At 39.4% G+C, this 22,922-nt stretch overlaps 1 protein-coding gene across 3 annotated transcripts in view; it reads right to left on the reverse strand.

The window, feature by feature from the left end:
* samd11 (sterile alpha motif domain containing 11) overlaps nt 1-22,922 on the reverse strand; it is a 65,973-nt gene that overhangs the window by 17,934 nt on the left and 25,117 nt on the right. For all 3 annotated transcript variants that reach the window (XM_082144756.1, XM_082144755.1, XM_082144757.1), the window contains exons 4-6: nt 15,306-15,415; nt 5,704-5,796; nt 1,678-1,833 (exon numbers count right to left, since the gene is read on the reverse strand). In XM_082144756.1, coding sequence (XP_082000882.1) covers nt 1,678-1,833; nt 5,704-5,796; nt 15,306-15,415 — 359 coding nt within the window. The remainder of the gene's footprint in view (nt 1-1,677; nt 1,834-5,703; nt 5,797-15,305; nt 15,416-22,922) is intronic.

Raw genomic sequence — 22,922 nt, forward strand, 5'->3', positions numbered from 1 at the left:
GTTGAACCCGAGAACCAAATTTTGCCTTTTGCCTTTATTGAGATAGGATAGTATAGTCAAGACATGAAACAAAGTGGGAAAGAGATGGGGGACAGGATTAGGAAAGGTCTGCGAGCAGGGACTCAATCTCAGGTCACCCGAAGCACAACCGCGCAAATGACTTACATTTTTGCCTTGAAGTACTTGAATGAAACTTTGAAACCTCAGATACTGTTCATTGTAAGTGTATGAAAAAAATGATCAGTACACACACAGTTTTTCTATTTTGCATCATAAAGATCTGGAACGACATGTGGGTGAGTAAATGATGACGGGATTTACATTTTGGGTGAACGAATAACTGAAGAAACTGAAGAGACATCATAAATGTATACAGTAGACAATTAGGTGAAAAGGTGAGAATGGGTATCTCACTCATCAAAGTCTTGGCAGCCAGGCATGTTGGCAGTGGTTGACTGGCACGGCCTTATCGTAGGCTTATGAGCTCAGCATGCAGGGGCAAGCCAGCACGCTCGCATTCCTCAGGGGAGGAACAGCGTCTTGGCCTGGTGAGTCTGTTTTCAATGGCAACCATTATGAAACCATACACCTGACATTTTTCCAGATATCTAGGGGAGGGACCGACAGTGACCCCGCAAATCACACGGCTGCTTTCTCTCACTGGATTTCCCACAGACGGGTAAACGCCCTGCCTTTTCTTCTCGGATTCAGACTCCTTTCTACAAATTACCACACCTTTTTTAGGTGGTTGCGGTGGATGAGAGGAGTAGAGATGGAGAACAGAAGGAAGTTGAGCTCGGAAAGTGAAAGCAAGGAGAGAAGAATTGATGGAATCGGGAAGGGAATTGTGTGTGAATTTGTCCACAACGTGCCTCGGTGTGACGGTAGAAAAACAGAGGAACTTTTAGATTGAGGTGACAGGAGAGCGCAGCACCTCTGTCATAAAATCCTAGACACGAACGGCACATATAGTGGCACTAATTTCTTACAGATGTATAAGAGGGGCAATTAAACCCTTTATCGCGCCCCCCCCCCCCCCCCCCCCCCCCTTTGGAATTGCAAGCAGTAATTAAGAATCATTACTGATCAAATAAAATTTAAAGTCGTATGCTCTCAGATTTAGCAAGAATGTGAGATTGATTAAATTTATGCTACCGAAAAAAGGTCATAAAAGCTGGAGGCAATTAACGGTTTCTCCGAGAAAAACATCAACAAGGCTCTAAAGCGCGGTTAAGACGTAACCAAACAAATAAAACAAAATGATGCACACTAAATTTCAGTTTACAAATCTTAGAAATCCACATCCGTTCACCCTGGTACCTCGTCAGTGATCGTAAATTTGAAAAGGCATGAGAAAAAAAAGAGCAAAGGAGCCGTTTTCATGGTGTTGGTAATTTAGAGGGTTGGCTTGCAGCCAATCAAAGGGCCAAATCGATCCAGTCGACCTCAGGGCCCAATGGCAGTGTTATTTACTACTGTGTGTGGCAGTAGTCACAGATCACCCACTCTGACATCCTACCGTTGGGTGGGCTGAGACCGCAAATAGAATTGTCAGTAATCTCCGCAGTCAAGCTCTAGCTGTTTGTGTGGTATCCAGGAATAAGACTACATGGGTAATTAGAGCGGATATAGAGACAAGCTCACACACACACACATACACAGGTGACGCACACTCACCGTGACTTGGGACGCCCATGTTGTTCGCCAACTGATACAGGCGCTGCTGCTGCTCCTCATAAGAGCCATGCTCGTTCAGAGCTGACATCATGCGCCTGTAGTGCTCCTCGGGGGTCATGTGACTGCCTGGCTCCAGCGCAGGAGTGTGAGAGTTCTCTGTGGGATGAAAAGAAGCAAAATTTAATCAGCTGTTCCAAACTATGTGTTCGTATGTGAGATGTTTGAATGTTTGAGTGAAGGAGAAGCCCATGTGTGGTTCTCCTCGGTACGCTGGGCGGCAGTAACTCAAGCCAGTACATGGGGAGAGACTCTTGGGGGAGTGATGGGGAGGAGGAAGAGTGGTGGAAGGGGGGATATTTTACCCTCCTCATTGAAACAGGAGCTTGGCCCCGGGCAGGCGAACAGAAGCAATGCAGCCCAGCGCAGGGGACTGGGGGGAGTGTGTTCTGCCAAGCGCCAGATAATCTACCCGAGAGGCTTCAGGTGTGTGTGTGTGTGTGTGTGTGTGTGTGTGAGCGTGCTCATGTGGATGATGTTTTGAGGCATTGTGAGAATGAACAGTTCTTCTGTATGTGTGTGTGATCGTGTATGTGGGGGCATAAATATATATATATATATATATATATATATATATATATATATATATATATATATATATATATATATATCAAAACTGATTTAAAAAAAATACAATAAAAACAGTTATAATATTAAATATTATTACAACTTATAATTACAACTGAAGACTGGATTGATGGCTGCTGAATATTCAGTCACATGATCCCTCGGATATCATTTTAATGCTGATTTGGTGATCAAGAAACATTTCTTATTATTATCAATGAGGAAAACAGTGGAGCTGCTAAATATTTTTGTGGAAACATGATACTTGAATATGATTTTTTTCAAGATGCTTTGATGAATAGAAAGTTTATATAAAGCATTTATTTGAAATAGAAATCTTTTGTAACATTATAAAAGTTGTTACTATCACTTTAAAAAAAATTATAATAATTTACGCATCCATGCAGAATAATGCTGAATATATATATATACAGCATTCTCAATTAAGAAAACGTTCATTCAATTCATGAAAGGCACACATAACATGAGACATAGCGGTCTGGATCTGAGGTGAAAAAAGTGGTATGTGTCAGTGAACAGTTTGTGTTAAATCCAGCCTTTGCAGCTTTTCTGTCTGCTTTAGTCATTACCTGCTGCACTGAGATCAGTATTACCCTCCAGCTGTGTGTGTGTGTGTGTGTGTGTGTGTGTGTGTGTGTGTGTGTGTGTGTGTGTGTGTGTGTGTGTGTGTGTGTGTGTGTGTGTGTGTGTGTGTGTGTGTGTGTGTGTGTGTGTGTGTGTGTGTGTGTGTGTGTGTGTGTTTGGGAGGTAGGACCTTAGACACAACAGCTGCTATGCTCTCAAACTACACACACATGTGCACACAAAAGCATACACATGCAACATGCTATGTTGTTTGGGTGTGGTGATGGATCACAGACAAGCAGACACAAGACATTAGATCAGCGGCATTCCAAAACCATGCTAATCCACAGCGGGTGACCGACGCAAGCCAACTGTAATTCACAGGACTAAAACACACATAACACCCATTTATCATTCTCACTGCAGCAGCCGTGCTGATTGGCTACACGGTGACGAGTAAGCAGGTAATGCCTCAAAATAAAACCTTATCTAAACGCAAGAGATCTCAGACCACTGATTATTGGGTGTGGAATGTGTTGCGACACATATATACAGCTGTCACATACTAGATGCAGTTATGTGAAAACGTTATTATTAGAATACTGAAAATATAATATTGAATTTAATAATGGCCATCATTATTATTTGTATTTCAGAATTTCACTTCTATGAGAATTGTTTTAGCAAATTGAATTTCTATAACATACATGAGAGTATGAGTTATTTGTATAGCATTATTGAAATATATAGCTATTAGCTACAAGATTATCAAAAACACTGTGCCCAAACCAGATATCACACAAAGTGGGGAAAAATCATCTAGTTTATATGCATACTGGGGAACTCTGCCCACAGTAAAATCTCACTGGCCCAAAATACTGTCACATAAAATATCTTCTGATTGGCTGTGATTTGCATAGTATTTTTTTAAAGCTTTGTCACAATTGGTAAGCAAAACAAACAAACATTATTAACAAATTTACCTAAAAATATGTTACAATAATGTTATGTAGATTTGAGGACTGGTCACCTCACTGGTCTGAGGAACAGATCCAGATTACTGTCTGCTCAACTCTTCCTGCTAGATGCTTGATTATATTTGACTTGGTGTCACTGAGTCTGCCTGATGTTTCTGCTGCCTGCCTGTTACTCTGTTACACCTCATTAGCTCAGCCTGTTGACAATACCCAGGAGCCTCACCGATCTGCATTTTAGCTCAATCTTAAGATTTAAATGTTAGCATGAAGATATTGATTTTGAGTTACATTTTAGATTTGATTACTTCACCCAACTGAACAAAAAAGTGACATTACATGTACAAATGATGTCCAAAAACACAGTAACCTCAAAACCATGGGCTTATCACACACTCAAACACATATTCAAGAAAGGAAAAAGAAACCACAATTTCTTTTCCTAGCAGGAGGAGGAAGTCAAACATCACCCAATTCTCCCTACTGTGTCCCTCACTCACTTGCTCATTTTCTCTCCAACAGACCACTGCAAAATATATTAGAATAATCCTAAACTGTACTTCTTGGATTTGAGCCTTTTTTAAATACCTAGTTGAGTCATGATGGTTGTCAGTATGGATGCGGGACACCACCCCGAAGAAGAACCTGTGAGAGCCTGTGTTACAATAGAGAAGGGATGGGCAACTTCGGTCCTGGAGGGCCACTGTCCTGCAGAGTTTAGTTCCAACCCTGATAAAAACTCCAGTAGCTTTCTAGTAATCCTGAAGAAATTGATTAGCTTCTTTAGGTGAGGAGCTAAACTCAATGACTTCAACATTAATAACCTAATTTTCAGCGTGTCACAACTTACAGTGTCACAACTTCAAATCCGATCCAGTGTTGTCTTTACAAGCACTATTAGAAATCAGACCATACAGTTCATACACAACTTATCCCATTCACTTCTACAAGATCTAGATCCCTGCTGCTTTGACCCTACGACCACAAGAGACTCTTTTAGCAGCTCTAGGCGAAGGTGAGTGTGTTTGGTTAATGACTGTCGAGAGCCTCAATGATCCAGCACACATTCATGCAAAACAGTGAATCCAGCTTCAGCAACACTCTTACTTTATTGATTTTCAACTCCTACAACACCCGCTCAACACTAAAAACTCTCCCTTTCTGACCGTCGGCACCCAATCGTGGAGTTGTGTTAGTGAGAAGGGCAGGAAATAAAGAAAAAAGAGAGAATCCTAGATTCTGCTATAAATGGCTAAAAGTCCGAGAACACATTGAAAGTCGGGGATTCAAAATCTAATTTAAATTTGGAAATACATTTGTGAGATAATACATTTTAGAAGTTTTATCATTTTGAAATAAAGAAATCAATATTCTAAATGTTAATCAATATTTCAGGTATTCTAGGTCACTAATCAATCAAATTTGTGACACTGATCATGTAACTCTTTGTACAGACAGTTCTTTCTTCCACTGAAGTGTTAAGATATTTAAATTTAAGTAAATTTCTCAATTTACAATTAACATTTCACTAAACTTTTCGGAACCAAACTCTCTATTTATATCACATGAATTAGCAACGTTGCACTTGTGAACCCGCCACACAGAGTGTGAGCAAAAAGTTAACAGGAGGGGGGAGGAGATGTCTTTCTTCCACTGAGCATTGTTCTCTCCTCCCTCCTCTTACTATCTGTCCACCCCTTCTCTCCACTCTCGCTCAATCTCGCCCCATCAATTCCCACCTACTCCATCTTACGCACTAAGGTTAAACAGCCCTGATTGTGGCGCATTTTCATCTCCAGCACACATACGCACATGCACACACATGCACGAGAGGGGCCCCTACCTTTAGGTGACACGCTGCGGGACTTCTTGCTGTCAGATGGGCACTCGCTGCTGCTGTTGGGGGAGTAGGCTCTCCTCTTGCCTAGAATGTCATCTGTGGAAAAAAAAAATAGAGAAAGAGGTTAGGGGGGTTCAGATGCGGTCAGACGGCCCCTAAACCCCTTGGCATGCAGCTCACCACCTGGCTCTGTACCTGCATACATGATGGAGCTGTGAGAGCGACTAAAGATACGAAGAGATGAGAGGGCCCTGCGCCAGCGTGAATGACAGATCTGGTTCTTACTCAGCCAAACGAGAGATTCTTTCACCCGCTCTCTCTCTTTCTCCTATCTCGAACAAACACGCTCCCTCTCTTTTGCGCTCACCCTCGCTCTCTACCGTTGTTTCTTGTCTTGACTATCTATCTCTCTATCTGTGCATATAAACGCTCTTGGTCTTCACACCGGCCTAATACGGAGTAAAATGACAAGAACTGAAAAGACAAGCGAGAGAGAAAAAAAAGGAAAAAAGTAAGCGATCTTGGCTTCTGTCAAACTCCTGTTGTCGTACTATTATGCCTTTTTGCTTTTTTCACTCACTCTCACTCTCCGTTTTCAGTGAATATAGAGCTCACACCTTTTGCTAATCTCTTCCTTCCTTTCTATCACTCTTTCTCTCCCTCCCCCTTTTCTCTTTATCTCTCTCTCTCTCTCTCGCTAGAAAAGTGGAGGCTGTCTGCACAAGCCTAATGCAGCGCTCTAGTGAGCCGCTGGTGTCTAGTGTACGATTACAGCACCCTCCTCCCCCCAAACACATCTCAAATCAATATCCTGCTAATCATGCTGGGAGGGGTGCTGCTGAGAGCATGGTGGTGCATGCATGCAGGAAGGAAGAGACCGTTTGTCATTGCACTCTCCTCTCCCTCTCTCTCTCTCTCTCTCTCTCTCTCTCTGTCTCTCTCTGCCCTCATGCGCCACATGAAGTAAAAAAGTCAAAGCCACAGAGTTATGCTCTTCCTTTTGTCTTTTGTTGCTGTCTGATTCTTTATCTAATGGGATTGTGCAATAAATTGAGACAAGATAGATTATGCACGTTGCTTGTATTTGAACGTTTATTGCATTTATTGTGTTTTATTGTCTACAGATATCATAAAAAGTTATTTTAAAAACATTTATGGTGCCCTGTGGGTGCATCATTTTAAAGACCTCATAATATTGCTCGACAAGTGCAGTTTTCTTTCTTATGCTGATGTATTTCCTATTGAAACAGACAATTTGAATGCAACATATTGACATATAGTCTTATTTCTTTTTAAATAACCAATATGATTTGTTGCATTTGGTATAAAGTGCAACAGTTGGGTTACGGAAGTAATATCTTATCCATTTTATCCATTGGGGAATTGATTTTTAACTTATAAATCTTTAAAGACAGACCTACTGTGAGCTACGAGGTTGTTAATCGATGGTACATGCTTTTGATGAAGCCATCAGTCTGCATTATTTTAACTTTATTTTTAAATAATCATGTTTAACAGCAGAATTCCTAGTAAAAACTACATTCTCCTTGATTTTGCAAGAGATCTCCACCAATCAGAAAATGGAATCATGCAAATTAAACCCCCCAAAAAAACTCTTTAGCACTTCCCACCCCAATGAAGGTACGGTTCGGTACAGCTCAGTTTGTGGCGCTTTTCCACTGCATGGTACGGCTCGCTTCGGCTCGCTTTAAATGGTACCACCTCTGTTGAGGTGCCAAGTACTGATACTAAAATGTGACGCGAAAACACCACAGATCACTGATTGGTCAGAGAGAATCGTCGCTACCAGCGTCATTGGATTTGCAACACGAGCCAACAAACCCGCTAGACTTAAATAGTCAGCAACAGCCACCGCAGTATTATTTGTTCGCACAATTTTTATTAAACAACTTGCTTGAAAAAAGAAAAAAATAAACTTGAAAAAAGAAATGGCTGAATCGTGGTGACTGGTCAGTAGACGAGGTGCAGACATTCCTCTCGTTGGTGGTCGAGGAGCGGATCCAGCGAGAACTGGATATTGCGACCAGGAATGAAAAGGTTTTTCAGCAACTTTAACGAGCAGTCTATAATCCCACCCACTTTGAAGCGGTACTAAACTGCAGTGGAAAAGCAAACCAAGCCAAAGCGAGCCGAGCAGTGCCGAGCCGAGCCGAGCCGAGCCGTACCATGCAGTGGAAAAGCGCCAATAGAGTCTCCCTACGCTCTCAAACAACTTAAATATTTGCCGGGCTTTGAGGTGAAGAATCTCTCAAAAAAACTACAATATGTTGTTTCTATATGATCAAATCAAAGTTTGTAATGTTGTGATTTAGCTTGTAGATGGTTGGTTTGGATTCATGGCTTAAAACACTTAAATAAAGACTTTTTAAAAATGGGGGGGCGGGGACTTCTGGAACCAAAGCTGAAAAAGTGGACAGACACTGTAGCACTCTATTAGGTATGGAACATTCTCATTCTATTCTTTGATTGGAGGAAAATCTGCGTAGTCCAGGATGATGTCAACAATACCTTCACTCTATTTTCCTGGAGGAGAAAGTCTGTACATTTTAAATGCGGAAATATTTTGTTAAAGTTAAGGAGTGCAGTAGCATTAGCCTCATAGCTAACAGATATAAACTAAAAACCGACAACACTCTCATTTTTATTTCACAGGGTCTTTAAAGGAAGCCACTATTACAGATGACCCTTACATGTAATCCATGAATAAAGCCCTACACATCAAAGAAGAGTGAAGGGGGAGATTCTTACATGGCAACAAAACCGAGAGAGGCTGCACCTCAGTATATGTCCGACACAAAAGTACAAACTACTCTCTCACACCCCTGCCTCTCGACACCAAGCGTACTGTTCATCCCTCTCTCAGATAAGAGTACTGGAGAGAGACACAGAGCGGGAAAGAAAAGCAAGCCTGCGCTTGAAAGGGCTTTTGGAGTGGCAGAGCTCGGTCTGGGATTCTTTGTGGGGAGCGAGCTTTACTAATGACGCTGTTTGATGTCTTCTCATCAGGGGGGGAAGGCTGTCTATCCCACTCCAAAGAGAAAAAGGGGCCTCTCTAATGGGCCCCCATATCCTTTCCTAACCTCCGCCCAAAGACAACAACAACACTCCCTCCGTCTGTCTCTCACTCCACTTCTCCCTTAGTCGGCCTTTGAGGTGAAGAATCTCCCTTGGCGTATTCAATTATTTTCCGCTCTCTATCTTCACGTAGAACTGATACGATCACTGCATAAGTGTAAAACTATAGCAATTGGCTGCTCCTGTCTCTTTGGCTTTTGAGCCAAAAGAGCTCAAAATCAATATGCAAAAACTTCAGTAAAAGATGTTTATGATATAATATGAGTTAAAAGGAGCACATTTCTGGTTTGGTGTAGATAAAAGAGTACTTACAAATGGAGTTGTGAAGGTACCTAAGACAAAAATGGTTGGGAAACACTTAATACAAACCACAGGACCCTCTGGTTTCTGTACCAGCTATGTTGATCTGCTCTCTCTTCCTCCCTGTATGTCTCTCTTTGACCCTAATCTCTTAGCGGTGTCTTTCCCACAGGGCTCAGCCACCCTAGTGCTGCTATCTCCAGCCCAGCCTGTTCTCCAAGCTCCATCGTGTCTTATCAGGCAACCTCCTGCCTGCCAAGACTCCTAAAGCCCTGGGCTGAGTCCAGTTACTCTCCATCTTAACCTCCATCTCCATCTCTCAATCAACAGTCCTGAACTGTCACTCAGACCTACAGCTCAAACTCACCCAGCACTCTGAACTTTTAAAACCTTTAAACTTCATGATGTGATTTGACAGTGCGGGACACAGTGATTTGCAGTAGAAATGCTTTCGTAAGTGAGAGGGGAAAAGTTTTTGAGCAGGGCAGTGTGCCCATGACGTCGTCTCAGGCGAAGAGGAAACCTGGCTCTGGACCGCTCTTAGCACTTTGGTCTCTAGCTGAAGTAAGGAGCTCAACAAAAGAAGAGAGTTCGGGACCATGAGGAGGAAGCCGTTACTCTGCAAGGAGGAACTGGAGGCGGGAAGCGACACTGACTCACTCATAGCTTCTTTTTTTTCTTTTTTTGGCAGTTTATGAAGAAGCTAGTTTATATTTATCTCTTCAGCTATGTTTGGAATAAAATACTAGCATAGTTAGTGTTAGTATATACTTTATACTAGCATACTCAGTGCATAGTGCAGAGTATATACTTAATTCGGAATACTACTGGTTACTTTATAGTATTTTATAGTAGCTGTCTACACTGCATGACATAAAATATAGTATGCATATTAAAAATGTTACATTTAAAATATTTTTGCTTCCCTGTTGTCATATGACTTGAGTAGGTTGTGCATCTAATCCAGCAATAGTCAGAGTAATAATAGGTAATTTTGCATTTTTTACACAATTTTGGGTAAATGTTTCACTCGAAACAGAGGGTCAAGTTGAAAGCACTGCATTTTCTGTTGCTTTTCCACACATAGATTTAAGCTGAATTTGGAATAGCAAATTGGCATACTATTCATAAGGCAGAAAGAGTAATAGTATGCTAGTACACGAATTTCCAAATTAAACTTTCGTCTTTTTATTCAAACTTTTCTAGTAAAAATATGCTATTCACACTTGATATACTTCTCTACTCTGAAATTAAGTGCTCATTCGAAAAATAAATGCAAAAAAAAAAAAAAAAGATTCAAAGAGCTTCAAAAATCCACAGCAGCAGCAAGAATACTGCGCTCTCTCTGTCTCTCAGTGCGCTCAAGGGAGAGGCAGGGTTTCAGCAGCGCCTGTCTGCCTCAGGGTCAGAGATTTTAAGGCGGAAAGCCTTTAATACCAATTAAATGTTGCCTCTTAAAGCTGTGATGCTCACATTTAACACCAAACAGTGAGGCTCGGAGCTGCCTCGTGCTTCAGCCATGTTACCCAACTCACGGAACGGCTCCTGTCGCCAGCACTGCTGCTAATTCCTTTAAACTCCAGCCAGAGCGGTGCAGAGCTGGGCCAAAACAACGGCACAACTTTACTAAAGGGAGGAGAGGAGAAAAGAGAAGGCTAGATGGATGGAGAAATAGCAAAACGACTAAATGAGAGGGAGAGAGGGAGGCTCTTGGTTTTCTCCTCCTTCACCCTTTGCTCCTTCCGTCTCTCTCCAGCTACTGACAAGTTGGACAGGCCACACTCCTTAATTCCCTTTTCTTATTCCCTTAATCTGTCATCTTTATCAGGCAGGGGAAGTGGCGGGCGGCGCGGCGGAGCCCCAACCTCCAATCAATCTCCACATTACAGCTGACAGAATGGTGCTAATAACTTATTGATCCCCCTGTTTGCGGGGCTCGGCCAGAACTGAAAGGATGGCATTGATTGGCTATGGGGGGGGGGGGGGGGGGGGGAGCAGCACGGCGCTTCCGCCAGCCCAGAGGATTCAGAACCGTCCTCCTCTACTGCTGCTCCCCCACTGAGAGCCTTAGGGGAGAGACAGACAGAAAGAGAGAGAGACAGAAAATGAGGGAGGGAAACGAGCAAAGAAAAAAGAGAGAGATCAAAATCATGGGAAAGAGAACGAGGAAACAACAGAACAAGGCAAAAAAATGCAGCAATTGAGGGAAAAATAAAGACGGGGAGACAAAAGGTGGTTGAAAAATAAAAATGCAGGAAGATGCAGAAAAGGAAGCCAGAGAACGGGCAGAAAATCAACAGAGATAGAAAAGGTAAAAAAAAAATAAAAAATAAAGTATAATTATGCCTGCACCGGTAGCATTAACTAGGCCAGACTGCTTTACAGAATAAGAGAGATGAAAAATCATGGAAAAATATGAAAATTCTGAGTTGATTGTATCCAAAACAAGTCTAAATTAAAAAATTAAAAAATTATTTAAGGGATTGTTAGACACTAGACTCTAGAACTCCCACTCTACATGTGACTTTTCGCAATTGATGTTAAATTGATTCAGTACATTACCACGGCTTCTAATGTAGCTCATCCAATCAAAATTTTGAGCTGGAACTTTCAAGTTTCATAAAATTTGTTTTACTGTTTGAAATATACTTTTTTTAACTCAAGTGGAACATAATGTAAAGCTGTTTTTTCACATATATAATTCCAATTAAAATGTATAGTTATTTAAAACATATTTTGCTATATTTTGTTTTATTATATTTTATTTTAGTAAAATAAATATAATATAATTTTATCTTATATTTGTATATGTTTTATTCAATATTTTATATTAAATAAATATATATAAGCAGACACACATACTATTGAGAAATATTATTAAAAAATTCTATTTTAATATATTGTAAAATGAAGCCGAATTTCTTCCTGTGACTTTCAGCATCATTACTCCAATCTTCAGTAACATAATCCTTCAGAAATCATTAAATCACAAAAATTCTGATTTGGTGATCAAGAAACATTTCTTTGTATTATCAATGTTGAAAACAGTTGTGCTGCTTAACATTTCTGTGGGAACCGGGATTTATATTTTTGAAGGATACTTTGATGAATAGAAAGTTCAAAAGAACAGCATTTATTTGAAATATAAATATTTTGTAACATTATAAATGTATTTACTGTCACTTTTGATTGATTTGAATTCCTCCTTGATGAATAAAAGTATAAAAAAAATAAAAAACTTGCCCCCAAACTTTTGAATGGTAGTGTATCATGGTTTGCCACAAAAATATTAAGCAGCAAAAACAAACACTGATCGTTTTCAACATTGATAATAATAATAAATGTTTCTTGAACACCAAATCAGAATATCAGAAATCAGCATAATACTAAAGTAATTTTATTTCATATTTTTATATAATATACGTGTACATTTTTTGTATTTGTTAGACTGTTATATCCCAAGTGATTTACAGTAAATCAGTCGGTTAAGGCCCACACTTCGGTACAATAATGTTCATGCACAGGATAAGCAGACTAGATTTGTAGGAGGAAAAAAGATAAACATCAGTGACTGGACACTTCAATTGCGGTATAAACATGCAAATGCTGCGTCTTCAGAGAGAAGATTAAGATTATAACATACAAATTCAGGGAATCTACGTCTACGCACTGGTCCAGATACACAACAGACTCCCGCAGACGCTCTTGTCTGCCTTTAGGAAAGCATGAGAGCGGCAGAGAGGGAGGGGAAAAAAAGCAAAAACACCTTATACGCCTATTAAGAGTCTCTGGTCTGACCGCAAAGCCACGTTTAGGAGTCTACACAGAGAGCCAGACGAGCTGCCGGCGCCCTGCCCTCCCCCCATCCTTCGCTGGGGCCAGCAGGACGGCCGGCCGGACGGAGGGGGTGAGGGTGGGGGAGCAGGAGCCGCCTCTCCTCCGTCGCTGACTGGCTGCGGCTGACGCCTGGGTCAGCTCTCATGTCTGTCCCTCAGATTTAATTAACGGGCCTCTCCGGTGCAAAGCAACCCCAACGCGGCAGTCGGCTTCCTCTTCCTCCGCCTGTCTCGCGACTCCACACTGCAGTCCTCCCTCCCTTGATACCATACGACGCTCAGCTCATTCATTTGTTCTGCACTTTTCCAACCTTTTCTTCTCTCTCTCGCTCAACCACATACCCACAGAAGAAGTCAGACTTGAAAGGAAGTAAAAGAGACTGTGTGACGGAGAAAAAAAAAGCTGCTGGAGTCTCACAGCTGAACATGGAAAAACGGACACTTACGTCTGAGATGATTTAAGCTTATTTAAGGTCAATCTTTAACATACTGGTACAACCAACATGCTCTATTTTGCAAAGGCATGTGGTGAAATGCAAAATTTGAAGATTGTGCATCATTCTGATCATGCAAAAAGAAGAAGAAAAACGCATGTCCAAATGGGTCTGTTCTATCCGTTCGACCCTTAACCTGGCCCAGAGACGGAGGCTCTCTAATTTCACTGGCAGACAGAATTAGATGCGCTGGGTGATCGGATTGGACTTGTTTACAGACATGAGTCTAGCTGCTTAAACCCGTTAAACCTCTTTTAAATGCTCAAACTGACAGATTTTGGTCATCAGCCACACTGCAGGTGGCTTCCTCTCTTATTACTTTGTGTCATCTTCAATTAAGATTAAGATTAATTGAGCATATTCCATTTAAGTTAAGTTAAGTTATACTAGTCTTGTTTTTAACCCAACCCTTAGATCTCTGGACTAGTATAAACCTTCAGTCCAGTAAAGGTGATTTGATCCATCTTCGGAGCTATTATATCAGGACTGGGACTGTTTTATGCTGGGCCAATGCCTCTGTAATAGGATTTAGCCACATATATTCACATATGGCCATTTGTCCACAAACCAATAGGATCCTCCATAGTATGACTCAACTCTGCAGTATTAACTACAACCTAAAGAAATACAATTTATTTCAATAACAATTTCTATAAATAAATAAATAAAACTTTTTAGTGCAAATTAGAACATTTCTAAGCTGTATAACTGTAAACACTTTTCGTTGGTAATAGTCATTTTCAGACTTGTTATGAAATAAGTATTATTTAAATAAATAACATGATAAATAAATAAACATAAAAATGTTGATAATTGATTAAAAAACATTAAAAAAATATTGCAAATAAATGTATATATATAATATAATAACCCGTTGGGTTATATATATATAATTTTTTTTTTTTTTTTAAACAACAAAAAATCTCCAAACAAACAACACATTTAAGCATAACTGTAAAACAAGATAGGTCAAAATTACTTAACCCGTGGGTGACCATGTGGTTCAGACTTGTAATATAAACTGTAATTACAACTAAAAATATAAAATACAATTAAATACAATTTAGAAAATATTCTTATTGTTATTGTTATTAAAATAAATTACATTCAAATAGTAAAAAAAAATATATATATATATATATATATATATATATATATATATATATATATATATATATATATATATATATATATATTAAAATGTAACATAAATCTTCAAACAATACATTAAACCATAACTCAAAAACCAGACTGATCACAATAACTTAACCCTTGAGTGAGCACATGGGGTTCAGATGACCAATGAGATTAACACAAAGTATGTCCGGTAGTCCTTCTGTTTGGTCCGAGATTAATGACAAATAAAGCTATTTACTGAGAGTAGTTTTAACAGTGGTTTAAGTTGTGTGCTAAGAGAGGCGAAGACAAGAGCATTAAGTAATGGAATGAAGATGGTCACAATGGAGCGAGTAATGAGCTTACAGCCCTCAATCATGCAAATTAAACCGAATTAAAATACTAACACGCAGTCAGTGTAATTGTTCTACATCAATCAAAGGATAAACTCGGTAAAAAAAAAACTGCAATAAAACAGAATAATGTAGAAAGAGAGAGCCATAGAAACAATTAAAATAATCCAAGACTATAGGTCAGATACTGCGCATTTCACAGATTTGAATGTGTATCATAATCATAAAAGCATTTTTCAACTGCTTTCATCCAGACCACTTCCTATTAATGTCAATGGATCTGCTTTTGCCCCATAAGTATGTATTCACTTCATAAGGGCCATAAACACATGGATAATAACATCCCAGAACATTAATCTCCGATTATGTGTAAGTGTGTCTCAGGTGTGCTGTCTCTAGGCGTGTCCTACCTGAGTGTGCGGAGGCGAGGCTGAGGTCGGAGCAGGGCTGGCCCTCGGGCATGCCGTGCTGTCGGGTGTGGTGCAGGTTGGAGATGATCGTTGAGAGGTCACTGTCACGACTGAAAAAGTAAAGAGGGGGAAGGAGAAAGAAAAGGAGAGAGATCACAAGAAGTTAGAGAGGGAGGGTAAATATCTCTAGAGATTCCTAATCTCAGGCTCATAATGCACAGAAACAGCACACTCACACACAGTACAAAAAAGAAAATCTTTACAAAAACTTCCAATATAAAAACTACCAATTCTGTCCATTTAAACTGGAATGATCAACCTTACCAACTGAACACAAGAAGAATGATACAACAGCATAAAGTAAACAGTAAACCAAATGTAAATCCACCACAAACAACCTCGACTGAATCAAACACGGCCGACCTGCTGCACTCCGGTCTGGTCCCTTGAAGCTGAAACGCTCTCTGCCTTTGGCTCTTTTGCTTCACTTCTGCATTCATTGTCTTTTGGATTTTAAGCGTATAATGAGCGCTGACAGATTCCTGTGTCAAGCAATTTTGAGTTTCATCCAGACTCATCTTCAACCTTAAGATGTTCTAATCAACACATTCAACTCATAAGCAGTTTATGAGCTTAAAACCAGGTGATTATGCTTTTTATGATCGCTCTGCTGAAATCGTTTGGGTCTCTGGAGGCGCGGGGGATGAGTGTAATCTCTAGAGATCTGCCGTTTCATAAAGGAACCCGATAAGTGGCAAATAACAGGGGCTGGTTTTAGCATTCAACATGTGCGTGTGGATTTAGAAATTACAATGGATAATAAAATCTGTACAGTATGTAATTCTGGAGATATTTAAGAAAGTATTTATACACTGGTGTCAAAAGGCCTTATACGCGTAGCCTTGTATTGTTTGACTGCAACCAGAGAACTGATCTTGTCAGCTGTTTTGGACAGGTGAAGAAACTTGATGAATGCTTAGATTGAGAGACCCCAAACTTTCTCTATGAAAAATATTATCTGTTTTGTTATACACACTATATGAGGTCATATATGCTATGTGGAATGGTTTTATTATATATTTCAAAGTTTTTGCCAGAATAAAATTTACCACAAAAAGAATCAATGATATTATCTTACTAATATTTAACTAATATTTAAAAACAATATTTGTTAAATGGGTTTTAACTAGGTCTGAGGAACATATTAAAACAATGTGAATGGAAAATATGAGGTAAATTCGGGGAAAAAAAAACATTTTTAGATTATATTTTTAATTTTATTATATTTTAAAATGATATTTTATTATATTAAATAATTGTTTATTCATGTGTCATATTCACCCTTTAAATATACTTTTTTTTCTCTCTTTTTTTTACAATGCTACATTTTATTATCTTTTATAATAATGTTTCTACACATGAATCATGTACACACATTAAACATGAAAAAAGAGAGTTAAAGTACAGAGCTCTTCGCAGACTGATAAACTGATCTCAGGCCAGTATCGGCGTCCACGCCGCACACTTGTCTTCCTCTCTCGGGTCGTCTCTTCAAGGCCAACTGACTGAACTTACAGATTAGGACTGGACAAGGCCATTCCTTCAACCTCCCTTCCTCCCTCCTTCCCACTCTCATCCTTTCCTCACTCATCCTTCATTAACCCTTTTTAGACCTGCTTGGGCCAAGTTGTCTCTATAGAGAGTGATAGAAGAAGTGTGTCACTGAGGTATTTTAATGCAATCTGATTACAGCTGTGATCGCATTATAACGCATAATGATTTCAAATACCCGATTAGAATTTAGCAAATATTAGATGCATATCTCACAGTGCCTGGCAGTCTGTGGGGCGCACTAATATCAACAGAGTTCTGAGGGACATTTTTACGGGCTGTCACAGGGCAGTCCAAATGCTTGAGCATGAGCATAGCCCTGCTGTGTGTGGCAGTCCAAATGCTAGTTTTACAGTCCGTAGATTACAGGCTGGGCTTCAGTAATGTCAGCCTGCCACGCTTTCAGTTCAGCTACAAACAACACAGCACGTACAGGAATTTATTCTCCATGACCGAACTGGGCTGCAAATTCACTTGTCATTCCGAGAACCCAAAAGGCAGACGAAATGCCATTGGTCAACTGTACGACACAAGATCAGATACACAATACTTATACATAATGACAGCATTCACTGAGCTATATATTGTTGGACAAATTATGATTTTATCTTACGTTCTGACAATATTGTAATGTCATGAGTTAAATAAGCATTGTTAAATTCAAATTATTAAAAATTATTTAAAAAATCATGTTGGACAAATAATTATTACAAATAATGCATACATAAAAATATTAAACATAAAATGAATACTACTTAAATTAAATACTATTTAATTTAAAACAATACACACATATATACATATAGAAGTGTAACAAAATATTATTATATAAATAAATATTAACCTTTTTTACTAATATAGAAATACTGTCATTTAAAAATACAATTTCAATGAAATACTATTCAAATACTATTAATACTATTAATACTATTAATACTATTAAATACTATATATATATATATATATATATATATATAATAAATTATATACATATTATATTATACATAAATATAAACCTTACAGTACACAATACAGCAAAAGCACAATCACTCTTGTACATTTAGAAGAATAAAAATCTATGATCGAAAAAATCATATTTCATTTGAGGCTGGCAAACTCCCAGATTAATAAAAATCTGAAATATGAGACTGAAATAAATTAATAAAAGAAACAAATTCCCTACAAAGTGATTTCACACAATATGCTACATCTATATAAGTTACACCATAAAAAACACCCAAACGACTTAAACTCTAGTACAACACTTTTTAAATAGCGTTAAGATTGAAATATTATTCAAAATTTCATGTTTTTCTATTCTAATTTGGCAACAGCGATAAAATATTAAAAACTTGCGTGAAACTATGCTACTCTGTGTAGCGCAAACATCCATTTAACCTTTATCTAGGAAACAACTCTGCCGTTCTCTATAGGTCATCCAAGTTCCCCCATCCATCCCCTTAACAGGGCATCAGTCCAAACAACAGCTCCATCTTCCAGCTCCTGCTCTGGCAGCTAAGGAAGGCTATTATCCTCGGACGGAGGCTCGGCAGTGAGCTCACTAAGCAAGGACATTGTTAGCAGGTTAATTAGCACACTTTTTCTGGGCTGTCCCGGTGTGTGCCGCTAATGAGGCCTCCCACGACTGTCGGCCAAGGTCATAATCTGCGTCAGGGCTGGATCTAAAACCCGGCCGCCTGAGTCAGCGATACCACACAGGGGAGCACAGGGCGGACCTGACAACTCCGCTTAGGACATGAGCTGCGGCTTATCGCGCAGTGAAGACGATCAGCATAATCTCCACCTAAACTGGTCAATACCTTTCCCGTCAACCGCACAGACACTTTGACCCAGATATGACCCGCTGTGAGAGGACGCACTGGGCAAGACGATTTCAAATAAAAAACTGCAGCAAATGGGGCCTGATGACTCTACTTAGTTAAAAAGGCTTAAAAATAACAAAGAATTGTGAGACCGTAAAACCTACATAAAAATATTGTAAACTAGGACAAAAAGTATATTTTAATAATATAGTATATTTTAATAATATGTAATTCATGTACAGTATATGCAACAACTATAAAATTATCTACTGAACATAAGCAAACTATATTTCTGCAAAAAATGTTGACAATTCTGAATGATGTGACCGAATTAGCAGTTATGTAAAAAAAAAAAAGGTCAGCTGGTCAGTATAATGATATACAGTCAACCAGTAGCAATTATACTATACTGTTACACCGCAATATGTCTGTGACACAATTTAAAGTATGTTTTGACATAACAGCCACGCAATGTTAGCTTAACTTAATAAGCATTAACAGAATTTTACTAATGTACAGTGAGCTTGGCTCTTCTAACCATATTTTAAATATGCATTACTTTTACTTTGTAAAGTATTCACTAAATACTTCTAAATACAAAATTACTATTGTATGTGGGTTTTTTTTTTATGTATAACATTTATTTTGCTGAATTTCCAGCTAAATTTTGAAATGTACCATTACCATGATATAAAATTTCAGAAAGATTGCTCACCCCCAGTGGCTGGTGCATGAGAAAAGCGAATGCTATGGAAGAGGGTTTTTGAGTAAAATACCATATTTGGAAGGTGCCAAAAAAAAAATCAGAGGCATTCAATGCAGTTTCAGAGTCAGTGCTTTAAAACAAAATGAAAATCCGTGACACCGCAACAAACAGCAAAACATCTTTCCGATGCCAGAAAGATATGTTTTTTTGCATCAACTGTGTTGTTGCTGGTAGCAGACACATTTCCTCACCACAGCACTCTCATGCAGAGCTGAAAGCACTTCCATCTGTTCTTGACGTGCGTCTGATATAGGAGCACTAGGCCTAGGAGTAGGGTTTGCGGTTGAATTTGGAGAAAACCAGCAGCACACCTGCACAAAGCTTTGCTTAACTCTGAACTGAGATTCAAATGCTGCTAAAGGGATAAAGTCCTGCTTTAGGTAGCTGTGCAAGGGGTTTAAAGGAATAGTTCACCCAAAAAGGAAAATTATTCACTGATAATCTTCCCCTCCAGTGAGCTCTGCTCAAGACCCGCTACAACCGAATCACTCATTCGAGAACCGGATCAGTGAATGAATCATTCAAAATTGTTTTGTGAACTGAACAGATTAATAGAACAGATGCATCTCCTAAGTATTATTTGCTCACTAATCAGTGATACAGACTACAGACGTTTAGTAAATATCAAGTGGACAACATTTTTTCTTTAAGCTTGAAAGCTCTAGTCCTAGTCTAGTGTAACTGCAATTGAAAAGTAAAAGCATTCTTTAAATTGTTCAAGGGAAGAAACAAAGTCGTACAGGTTTGGAACAACATGACGGTGAGTAAATGATGACACAGTTTTCATTTGTGAGTGAACTGTTCCTCTAAGAAAATGCTTGTTTTGTTCACAAATGACTGGGTATTCAAATATGACAGGGGCAACATCTGGATGAAAGGCATCTGATGAATGGCAGGTATTCAAGAACTGACATGAGTTTTAAGGCAGCGCAGAAGGCCATTGGACAGACGTGGTGTTCCTCATGGCAGCAGGAGTGTCAGGGAGGGAAATAGTGCCAGCGCAAGTTCCCCTGCAGTGACACGGGAGACGAGAGCTGGCGCCAGATATAGAGGTCACACAGAGAGTTGGCAGACTGGGCATCCTGACGCCAGGGCTTACACCGTTACTGAACACAGCGATGATAGTCTCACCCTGACACACACACACACAAAGCGGTGCCAAGCAGAAAGTGGCAAGGCATGTGGAGAGGATCCCTCCTTTCACAGAAAGTGACAGACAGTTTGCACTATGAACTAGCACTGTAAAAAAAAAAAAAAAAAAAAAAAGGAAGCCGAACCTGCTACAAAATTGAAAATTGAAAATTTTACAAAATGTACAATTTTGTGGTTACTTTTCCCAAACAATTGTTCTGAACAGTCATTCCATGTCCAGTGAAAACAGTACAGTTGCAATGCTAGAATGGGGAAGGGGGGAATCAATATTTCTCTCTGTTTTTTTGTTTTTTTTTTACAACAAAAAAACACATCTGTTGTTATTCTGCTCACATTCAGACCAAGCAGCCGGGCCTCAGCTAGCGAGGAGAGCAATAAATAAATATCGAAACAGATACATAAATAAATGAGAGTGCAGTGCGTTCTCCTGAGCTTTCCTGTTGTTCCTGCCTTATAAAAGCTGATCGGAGGTCGATAAGCATGCGGGAACCCAGAAAAGTAGAAGTGGAACGAAACACTATTTCGCCACATTGAACATTGCGGTGTTTGATAATTTGAAAAGTAAACAGTGGAAAAAGCCTAAAAGAGCTTTGAGATGGGGTGCAACGTCTTTTTAAAGACAGCTAGCTGCCCTCTGTAGATGTGACATTAATGACATTGATTAACTGATGTGGCTGAAGCAAAACCAATCAAAGGAGATGCTAACAGGAAAACAACACCTGATTAAAACATCGTCACTGCTTTAACTACTTACTCTCGCTTGACAGGCAAGGGAAACGTAGTGAGTAGGGATGCGTGATCATTTCCTAAGAACGTAAATATATTGAATATCTTATAACACAGTCTACAGAGGTCTACAGTAACATTCGTAGCAGTTTTATGGTTTTAATATCCTACAATGACCTGGATGACTGAAAACATCTGCAGAATTAAAGGAACTGCAAACAAAAGCTTGGTTCACCCAAACTCTAACGAAGACGCCAAATATATTTCACGCCAAAAGTATTCAAAGTCTGAGGGAAAAGAGTCTATGTGAATTCTGTAAATTATTCTAAGATTACGTGAATGATAGCAATGAGTTAAGAAAATATTGTAAACAATATTGTAAAGTTGTGTAAACAAATTCACAGAGGCACATTTTGTGATGCATGTTCTTGTGCAAAAAAAATTGGATTTGGCCTTAATTCCAGCTCTATGAATTCAGAGGTAGCAGATATAAATCAACAAAACAGTTGTACCGTATGTAGCGAGATACATTTCTCCATTTCTAACAACGGGGTTTTAAACAGCACTAGTTTTCCTGTAAATAGTAAACTGTAGAACGTTAAGCCTACAGCTGTTACTTGGGAAGAGCCCTGGACATTCTAAAAGTTCCAGAACTGGAACCCAACCACTAATTATTGCCTTAAGAGAAGGTTCTTTCCAGGAATCCTACAGCATCACGTCCCCTTCCCAGCAGTGTGTCGTGCAACGCTCCAGAACTGTACAGAGAAATGCCTTAACAAAACAGATGAATGAATGGAGCACATGGTCACATCATTTAAAGTAAACTTTTGAGTAGCCATCATTTCCTCTGGTGGACCACACAAATGACTGACTATGAACGATTCTACTAAACCTGTGTAAGCGTACTAAAACCAACCAACCAAAAAAATAGCCCTTTTGTCAAAAAAAAAAACGTAATCATCAGCTGAATGTCTTTGCGAGGGCAAAAAAACCTTTAAAGGAAAATGATTCACAACCAGGCTACTAGCCATTCCTTGTAAACGTATAACATGTGGGTCTAGTATTTTTTGTCTGTTGTACAGTACAACAGAATAAAATTTCCAAAAATACCAAAACACTAGTGTCAAGACACTCAACAATATTGGTATAATTAAAAAATTCTTAAAAAACAGTTTAAGCGTCAGATGAAAATGCCCTTGACTGTACATACCAGCATTTTAAGAGCCTGGCCAGTTACAGTGCGCTAAAGACGGCGGTTTGGGTTGGCTTCAGTCCTGAGGTTTGGACCAGCTGATTTCCACTTCTGGATAGCCAAATGCTTACATTCAGGTCCAGACAGCCACCAGGGAAGAGGACGGCAAGCCTTGCTGGACAAACGCTTCTAATGCTAAACACAGACAGGTCAGGCCCTTCTCTGAAGAGGCCGCAGAAACCCAGGGGAAGACAGACAGAATTTCTATCCAGACAGGTGCAACAGTTGTCTGATTTATTTCCTTTCCCTGTCCCTCGTGCTCAAGGGGAGGGTCCACCATTCTGGAA

The sequence above is a fragment of the Leuciscus leuciscus genome, assembly GCF_965113295.1.
Source record: "Leuciscus leuciscus genome assembly, chromosome: 18".
Taxonomy (NCBI): domain Eukaryota; kingdom Metazoa; phylum Chordata; class Actinopteri; order Cypriniformes; family Leuciscidae; genus Leuciscus; species Leuciscus leuciscus.